Source organism: Panulirus ornatus, chromosome 70 (assembly GCF_036320965.1).
Source record: "Panulirus ornatus isolate Po-2019 chromosome 70, ASM3632096v1, whole genome shotgun sequence".
Taxonomy (NCBI): Eukaryota; Metazoa; Arthropoda; class Malacostraca; order Decapoda; family Palinuridae; genus Panulirus; species Panulirus ornatus.
The window spans coordinates 9,056,756-9,066,700 of NC_092293.1; the positions used below are offsets into that span (position 1 = coordinate 9,056,756).

At 41.6% G+C, this 9,945-nt stretch overlaps 1 protein-coding gene across 1 annotated transcript; it reads right to left on the reverse strand.

Moving 5' to 3' along the window:
• Positions 1 to 7,192: 7,192 nt before the first annotated feature.
• On the reverse strand, positions 7,193 to 8,320 carry LOC139747770 (uncharacterized). The gene has a single exon (XM_071660351.1). It carries the CDS (start codon positions 8,248 to 8,250, stop codon positions 7,573 to 7,575), a length of 678 nt encoding a protein of 225 aa, XP_071516452.1. The 5' UTR covers positions 8,251 to 8,320; the 3' UTR covers positions 7,193 to 7,572.
• Between the last annotated feature and the right edge of the window lie 1,625 nt (positions 8,321 to 9,945).

The window sequence follows — 9,945 nt, forward strand, 5'->3', positions numbered from 1 at the left end:
GAAAATTCTGGGAGCTTTGAAGAGTGTGTGGAAGTCGAAAGCATTATCTCGGAAAACAAAAATGGGTATGTTTGAAGGAATAGTGGTTCCAACAATGTTATATGGTTGCAAGGTGTGGGCTATGGATAGAGTTGTGCGGAGGAGGGTGGATGGGCTGGAAATGAGATGTTTCAGGACAATTTGTGGTGTGAGGTGGTCTGATCGAGTAAGTAATGTAAGGGTAAGAGAGATGTGTGGTGATAAAAAGAGGGTGGTTGAGAGAGCAGAAGTGGGTGTTTTGAAATGGTTTGGTCACATGGAGAGAATGAGTGAGGAAAGATTGACCAAGAGGATATATGTGTCAGAGGTGGAGGGAACGAGGAGAAGTGGGAGACCAAATTGGAAGTGGAAAGATGGAGTGAAAAAGATTTTGAGTACTCGGGGCCTGAACATGCAGAAGGGTGAAAGGAGGGCAAGAAATAGAGTGAATTGGAACAATGTGGTATACCGGGGTCGACGTGCTGTCAATGGATTGAACTAGGGCATGTTAAGTATCTGGGGTAAAGCATGGAAAGTTCTGTGGGGCTTGGATGTGGAAAAGGAGCTGTGGTTTCGGTGCATTATTACATGACAGCTAGAGACTGAGTGTGAACGAATGTGGCTTTTGTTGTCTTTTCCTAGCGCTACCTCGCACATATGAGGGGAGAGGGGGTTGTTATATCATATGTGGCGGCGTTGCAATAGGAATTGATAAAGGCTGACAGTATGAATTATGTACATATGTATATATGTACATACATGCATATATGTATATATGTATGTATCTTTTTTTTTCCAAAAAGAAGGAACAGAGGGGGCCAGGTGAGGATATTCCATAAAAGGCCCAGTTCTTTGTTCCTAACGCTACCTCGCCAACGCGGGAAATGGCGAATAGTTTAAAAGGAAAGAAAATATATATATATATATATATATATATATATATATATATATATATATATATATATATATATATAAATATATATATATATATATATATATATATATATATATATATATATATATATATATATATATATATATATATATATATATATATATATATATATATATATATATATATATTTTTTTTTTTTTTTTTTTGCTTTGTCGCTGTCTCCCGCGTTTGCGAGGTAGCGCAAGGAAACAGACGAAAGAAATGGCCCAACCCACCCCCATACACATGTATATACATACGTCCACACACGCAAATATACATACCTACACAGCTTTCCATGGTTTACCCCAGACGCTTCACATGCCCTGATTCAATCCACTGACAGCACGTCAACCCCGGTATACCACATCGCTCCAATTCACTCTATTCCTTGCCCTCCTTTCACCCTCCTGCATGTTCAGGCCCCGATCACACAAAATCTTTTTCACTTCAACTTTCCACCTATAAATTTGGTCTCCCTCTTCTCCTCGTTCCCTCCACCTCCGACACATATATCCTCTTGGTCAATCTTTCCTCACTCATTCTCTCCATGTGCCCAAACCATTTCAAAACACCCTCTTCTGCTCTCTCAACCACGCTCTTTTTATTTCCACATTCTCTCTTACCCTTACGTTACTTACTCGATCAAACCACCTCACACCACACATTGTCCTCAAACATCTCATTTCCAGCACATCCATCCTCCTGCGCACCACTCTATCCATAGCCCACGCCTCGCAACCATACAACATTGTTGGAACCACTATTCCTTCAAACATACCCATTTTTGCTTTCCGAGATAATGATCTCGACTTCCACACATTCTTCAAGGCTCCCAGAATTTTCGCCCCCTCCCCCACCCTATGATCCACTTCCGCTTCCATGGTTCCATCCGCTGCCAGATCCACTCCCAGATATCTAAAACACTTCACTTCCTCCAGTTTTTCTCCATTCAAACTCACCTCCCAATTGACTTGACCCTCAACCCTACTGTACCTAATAACCTTGCTCTTATTCACATTTACTCTTAACTTTCTTCTTTCACACACTTCACCAAACTCAGTCACCAGCTTCTGCAGTTTCTCACATGAATCAGCCACCAACGCTGTATCATCAGCGAACAACAACTGACTCACTTCCCAAGCTCTCTCATCCCCAACAGACTTCATACTTGCCCCTCTTTCCAAAACTCTTGCATTCACCTCCCTAACAACCCCATCCATAAACAAATTAAAAAACCATGGAGACATCACACACCCTTGCCGCAAACCTACATTCACTGAGAACCAATCACTTTCCTCTCTTCCTACACGTACACATGCCTTACATCTTCGATAAAAACTTTTCACTGCTTCTAACAACTTTCCTCCCACACCATATATTCTTAATACCTTCCACAGAGCATCTCTATCAACTCTATCATATGCCTTCTCCAGATCCATAAATGCTACATACAAATCCATTTGCTTTTCTAAGTATTTCTCACATAAATTCTTCAAAGCAATCACCTGATCCACACATCCTCTACCACTTCTGAAACCACACTGCTCTTCCCCAATCTGATGCTCTGTACATGCCTTCACCCTCTCAATCAATACCCTCCCATATAATTTACCAGGAATACTCAACAAACTTATACCTCTGTAATTTGAGCACTCACTCTTATCCCCTTTGCCTTTGTACAATGGCACTATGCACGCATTCCGCCAATCCTCAGGCACCTCACCATGAGTCATACATACATTAAATAACCTTACCAACCAGTCAACAATACAGTCACCCCCTTTTTTAATAAATTCCACTGCAATACCATCCAAACCTGCTGCCTTGCCGGCTTTCATCTTCCGCAAAGCTTTCACTACCTCTTCTCTGTTTACCAAATCATTTTCCCTAACCCTCTCACTTTGCACACCACCTCGACCAAAACACCCTATATATGCCACTCTATCATCAAACACATTCAACAAATCTTCAAAATACTCACTCCATCTCCTTCTCACATCACCACTACTTGTTATCACCTCCCCATTTGCGCCCTTCACTGAAGTTCCCATTTGCTCCCTTGTCTTACGCACTTTATTTACCTCCTTCCAGAACATCTTTTTATTCTCCCTAAAATTTAATGATACTCTCTCACCCCAACTCTCATTTGCCCTTTTTTTTACCTCTTGCACCTTTTTCTTGACCTCCTGTCTCTTTCTTTTATACATCTCCCACTCAATTGCATTTTTTCCCTGCAAAAATCGTCCAAATGCCTCTCTCTTCTCTTTCACTAATACTCTTCCTTCTTCATCCCACCACTCACTACCCTTTCTAATCAACCCACCTCCCACTCTTCTCATGCCACAAGCATTTTAGGGAGAATAAAAAGATGTTCTGGAAGGAGGTAAATGAAGTGCGTAAGACAAGGGAGCAAATGGGAACTTCCGTGAAGGGCGCTAATGGGGAGGTGATAACAAGTAGTGGTGATGTGAGAAGGAGATGGAGTGAGTATTTTGAAGGTTTGTTGAAAGTGTTTGATGATAGAGTGGCAGATATAGGGTGTTTTGGTTGAGGTGGTGTGCAAAGTGAGAGGGTTAGGGAAAATGATTTGGTAAACAGAGAAGAGGTAGTAAAAGCTTTGCGGAAGATGAAAGCCGGCAAGGCAGCAGGTTTGGATGGTATTGCAGTGGAATCTATTAAAAAAGGGGGTGACTGTATTGTTGACTGGTTGGTAAGGTTATTTAATGTATGTATGACTCATGGTGAGGTGCCTGAGGATTGGCGGAATGCGTGCATAGTGCCATTGTACAAAGGCAAAGGGATAAGAGTGAGTGCTCAAATTACAGAAGTATAAGTTTGTTGAGTATTCCTGGTAAATTATATGGGAGGGTATTGATTGAGAGGGTGAAGACATGTACAGAGCATCAGATTGGGGAAGAGCAGTGTGGTTTCAGAAGTGGTAGAGGATGTGTGGATCAGGTGTTTGCTTAGAAGAATATATGTGAGAAATACTTAGAAAAGCAAATGGATTTGTATGTAGCATTTATGGATCTGGAGAAGGCATATGACAGAGATGATAGAGATGCTCTCTGGAAGGTATTAAGAATATATGGTGTGGGAGGCAAGTTGTTAGAAGCAGTGGAAAGTTTTTATCGAGGATGTAAGGCATGTGTACGTGTAGGAAGAGAGGAAAGTGATTGGTTCTCAGTGAATGTAGGTTTGCGGCAGGGGTGTGTGATGTCTCCATGGTTGTTTGATTTGTTTATGGATGGGGTTGTTACGGAGGTGAATGGAAGAGTTTTGGAAAGAGGGGCAAGTATGAAGTCTGTTGTGGATGAGAGAGCTTGGGAAGTGAGTCAGTTGTTGTTCGCTGATGATACAGCGCTGGTGGCTGATTCATGTGAGAAACTGCAGAAGCTGGTGACTGAGTTTGGTAAAGTGTGTGAAAGAAGAAAGTTAAGAGTAAATGTGAATAAGAGCAAGGTTATTAGGTACAGTAGGGTTGAGGGTCAATTCAAGAGGGAGGTAAGTTTGAATGGAGAAAAACTGGAGGAAGTAAAGTGTTTTAGATATCTGGGAGTGGATCTGGCAGCGCATAGAACCATGGGAGCGGAAGTGAATCATAGGGTGGGGGAGGGGGCGAAAATCCTGGGAGCCTTGAAGAATGTGTGGAAGTCGAGACCATTATCTCGGAAAGCAAAAATGGGTATGTTTGAAGGAATAGTGGTTCCAACAATGTTGTATGGTTGCGAGGCGTGGGCTATGGATAGAGTTGTGCGCAGGAGGATGGATGTGCCGGAAATGAGATGTTTGAGCACAATGTGTGGTTTGAGGTGGTTTGATCGAGTAAGTAACGTAAGGGTAAGAGAGATGTGTGGAAATAAAAAGAGCGTGGTTGAGAGAGCAGAAGAGGGTGTTTTGAAATCGTTTTGGGCACATGGAGAGAATGAGTGAGGAAAGATTGACCAAGAGGATATATGTGTCGGAGGTGGAGGGAACGAGGAGAAGTGGGAGACCAAATTGGAGGTGGAAAGATGTAGTGAAAAAGATTTTGTGTGATCGGGACCTGAACATGCAGGAGGGTGAAAGGAGGGCAAGGAATAGAGTGAATTGGAGCGATGTGGTATACCGGGTTGACGTGCTGTCAGTGGATTGAATCAAGGCATGTGAAGCGTCTGGGGTAAACCATGGAAAGCTGTGTAGGTATGTATATTTGCGTGTGTGGACGTATGTATATACATGTGTATGGGGGGGGTTGGGCCATTTCTTTCGTCTGTTTCCTTGCGCTACCTTGCAAACGCGGGAGACAGCGACAAAGTATAATAAAGAAAAAAAAAATTTAATGATACTCTCTCTCCCCAACTCTCATTTGCCCTCTTTTTTACCTCTTGCACCTTTCTCTTGACCTCCTGCCTCTTTCTTTTATACATCTCCCACTCAATTGCATTTTTTCCCTGCAAAAATCGTCCAAATGCCTCTCTCTTCTCTTTCACTAATAATGTTACTTCTTCATCCCACCACTCACTACTCTTTCTAATCAACCCACCTCCCACGCTTCTCATGCCACAAGCATCTTTTGAGCACTCCACCACTGATTCCCTAAATTCATCCCATTCCTCCCCCACTCCCCTTACTTCCATTGTTTTCACCTTTTTCCATTCTGTACTCAGTCTCTCCTGGTACTTCATCACAAAAGTCTCCTTCCCAAGGTCACTTACTCTCACCACCCTCTTCACCCCAACATTCACTCTTCTTTTCTGAAAACCCATACAAATCTTCACCTTAGCCTCCACAAGATAATGAGCAGACATCCCTCCAGTTGCACCTCTCAGCACATTAACATCCAAAAGTCTCTCTTTCGTGCGCCTGTCAATTAACACGTAATCCAATAACGCTCTCTGGCCATCTCTCCTACTTACATACGTATACTTATGTATATCTCGCTTTCTAAACCAGGTATTCCCAATCACTATTCCTTTTTCAGCACATAAATCTACAAGCTCTTCACCATTTCCATTTACAACACTGAACAACCCACGTATACCAATTATTCCCTCAACTGCCACATTACTCACCTTTGCATTCAAATCACCCATCACTATAACCCTGTCTTGTGCATCAAAACCACTAACACACTCATTCAGCTGCTACCAAAACACTTGCCTCTCATGATCTTTCTTCTCATGCCCAGGTGCATATGCACCAATAATCACCTATCTCTCTCCATCAACTTTCAGTTTTACCCATATTAATCGAGAATTTACTTTTTTACATTCTATCAGATACCCCCACAACTCCTGTTTCAGGAGTACTGCTACTCCTTCCCTTGCTCTTTTCCTCTCACTAACCCCTGACTTTACTCCCAAGACATTCCCAAACCACTCTTCCCCTTTACCCTTGAGCTTCGTTTCACTCAGAGCCAAAACATATATATATATATATATATATATATATATATATATATATATATATATATATATATATATATATATATATATATATATATATATATCTTCTTTCATACTATTCGCCATTTCCCGCGATAGCGAGGTAGCGTTAAGAACAGAGGACTGGGTCTTTGAGGGAATATCCGCACCTGGCCCTCTTCTCTGTTCCTTCTTTTGGAAAAAAAAAGAAAAAAAAAAAAAAACCGTGAGGGGAGGATTTCCAGCCTCCCGCTCCCTTCCCTTTTAGTCGCCTTCTACGACACGCAGGGAATACGTGGGAAGTATTCTTTCTCCCCTATCCCCAGGGAAATATATATATATATATATATATATATATATATATATATATATATATATATATATATATATATATATATATATATATATATATATATATATATATATGACAACATCATCAGTTAAGAATTACCATATCACTGGTTAAGGAAAAGCTACAGATAAGTTCGTACAATAAAGAATTAAAGATGGCAATAAAGAATGAAGGAAAAATGTTACAAATAAAGCACAAGGAAAAGCTACTAAGGACTTGTATAAGCCAATACTGGGAAGAATTATGAATGTCAACAAAGAGAAGTCAAAAGCAGTGCAAGGCAAATAACTAACAAGACATTCGAGGGTAGATAAAGATGAGAAAAAATCTAATTTATGAAAATGGGAAAGGTCTGGGATAATAGTAAATACAGAGCAAGGGCATTTATTTTATTTATATTCATCCCAGAACCCATTTCCATTAAGAATTCCAGTGTTACCCAAGACCTTTCTAAAGGCTCCTGCAGCCCATAGCAAAACTACTATTGGTACCAGGAATAAGGAGACTCCTTTGAAGTATGAACTGAGACTGTACTCCAAATGACAGCCTCAGCAAAGGTGATTTTCACTTAAAGTGTAACCTGGAGTAGGCGTAGTCCAATAACAACATGAAGGGGACTTGTACTGGAAAACATACAGGTGAGGCAGCTTGTGGTGACATAGGAAAAGGAACACGTATAAAGGATACAAAAGTGAAGTGTGCGTGTTAGTGACAGCAGTACAAGCAGAGAATGTGCATAATACAGCAACCCATCTAAGGGATAACAGCAACAAAAGAGCTTAGCTAACTATGGGCATCATATCTCGACTGATCCAGCCATGGTCTCTAGCTAAACTAAATTTAATCCTATTAAATGGACTTCACTCAGTTTCTTCTGCCTCTGTAGCAGACGAAGGTGTGGTGGATGATGACATCACACAAGTGGAGCTGTTGGCAAAAGGCCCAGTCCCAAAGTGCCGGTTGTCTTCTGATACGCTGGGGTCAGACGAAGGAGTTGACTTGGCCACATCCTCCAGTGAACCTTCTTGTTGGGGACGACACACACCTTCTTGACTGGATGTAGCTTTTGTGCTTGACACCTCTGAAGAAATGGCACCTTCTTCTTCTTCTTCATCCTCTTCCTCAGCTGAACTACTGCTGCCAGATTCTTCTTCCTCCACACCTCCTTCCTCCTCTTCCTCTTCCTCTCCCTCTTCTTCTTCTTCCTCTTCACCTGATGATGAATCTTGTTCCTCTTGCTCCTCTTCTTCCTCATCTTCCTCTTCTTGAACTTCAGGAACAGTTAATGATGGAGGAAGCTGCGGGTCAAGGTTCTCCAAGCGAGGGGCAGATGGCCGCTGTTTCCGGGCAGGGTTCCAGTAGAAACAATATGCACACCTGAATGCAAGGTAAGGGAATTCATCCTTGAGTGCCATCCCATTGTGAGATTCACATTGTCGGCACACTAAGGCAAACCGGTTTGCAGGTCCATCACCCACCAAGTACTCTATGAAACGATCTAGGTAACCTCGTTCTCGTGGCAACACTGGCCGAGGCATAGGTGGTCCAGGAGGTCCTCACTCAACTCCTGTGGGAGGGCCAGAGGTAGGCCCTGACACTAGAGGCCCTGTGGTTACTGCTGATTGCACACTATTCACACCAACACCTATATATATATATATATATATATATATATATATATATATATATATATATATATATATATATATATATATATATATATATATATATATATATATATTCTTTCTTTCTTTTTTCTTTCATACTATTCGCCATTTCCCGTGTTAGCGAGGTAGCGTTAAGAACAGAGGACTGGGCCTTTGAGGGAATATCCTCACCTGGCCCCCTTCTCTGTTCCTTCTTTTAGAAAATTGAAAAAAAAAACGAGAGGGGAGGATTTCCAGCCCCCCGCTCCCTCCCCTTTTAGTCGCCTTCTACGACACGCATGGATTACGTGGGAAGTATTCTTTCTCCCCTATCCCCAGGGATATATATATATATATATATATATATATATATATATATATATATATATATATATATATATTTTTTTTTTTTTTGCTTTGTCGCTGTCTCCCGCGTTTGCGAGGTAGCGCAAGGAAACAGACGAAAGAAATGTCCCAACCCACCCCCATACACATGTATATACATACGTCCACACTCGCAAATATATATATAGATATATATATATATATATGTGTCTGATGACAGAGTGGCAGATATAGGGTGTTTTGGTCGAGGTGGTGTGCAAAGTGAGAGGGTTAGGGAAAATGATTTGGTAAACAGAGAAGAGGTAGTAAAAGCTTTGCGGAAGATGAAAGCCGGCAAGGCAGCAGGTTTGGATGGTATTGCAGTGGAATTTATTAAGAAAGGGGGTGACTGTATTGTTGACTGGTTGGTAAGGTTATTTAATGTATGTATGACTCATGGTGAGGTGCCTGAGGATTGGCGGAATGCGTGCATAGTGCCATTGTACAAAGGCAAAGGGGATAAGAGTGAGTGCTCAAATTACAGAGGTATAAGTTTGTTGAGTATTCCTGGGAAATTATATGGGAGGGTATTGATTGAGATGGTGAAGGCATGTACAGAGCATCAGATTGGGGAAGAGCAGTGCGGTTTCAGAAGTGGTAGAGGATGTGTGGATCAGGTGTTTGCTTTGAAGAATGTATGTGAGAAATACTTAGAAAAGCAAATGGATTTGTATGTAGCATTTATGGATCTGGAGAAGGCATATGATAGAGTTGATAGAGATGCTCTGTGGAAGGTATTAAGAATATATGGTGTGGGAGGCAAGTTGTTAGAAGCAGTGAAAAGTTTTTATCGAGGATGTAAGGCATGTGTACGTGTAGGAAGAGAGGAAAGTGATTGGTTCTCAGTGAATGTAGGTTTGCGGCAGGGGTGTGTGATGTCTCCATGGTTGTTTAATTTGTTTATGGATGGGGTTGTAAGGGAGGTAAATGCAAGAGTCCTGGAAAGAGGGGCAAGTATGAAGTCTGTTGGGGATGAGAGAGCTTGGGAAGTGAGTCAGTTGTTGTTCGCTGATGATACAGCGCTGGTGGCGGATTCATGTGAGAAACTGCAGAAGCTGGTGACTGAGTTTGGTAAAGTGTGTGGAAGAAGAAAGTTGAGAGTAAATGTGAATAAGAGCAAGGTTATTAGGTACAGTAGGGGTGAGGGTCAAGTCAATTGGGAGGTGAGTTTGAATGGAGAAAAACTGGAGGAAGTGAAGTGTT

Excerpts from the sequence above, each read along its gene's own strand:
- LOC139747770 (XM_071660351.1), bottom strand. The coding sequence starts at position 8,250 with ATGCCTCGGCCAGTGTTGCCACGAGAACGAGGTTACCTAGATCGTTTC.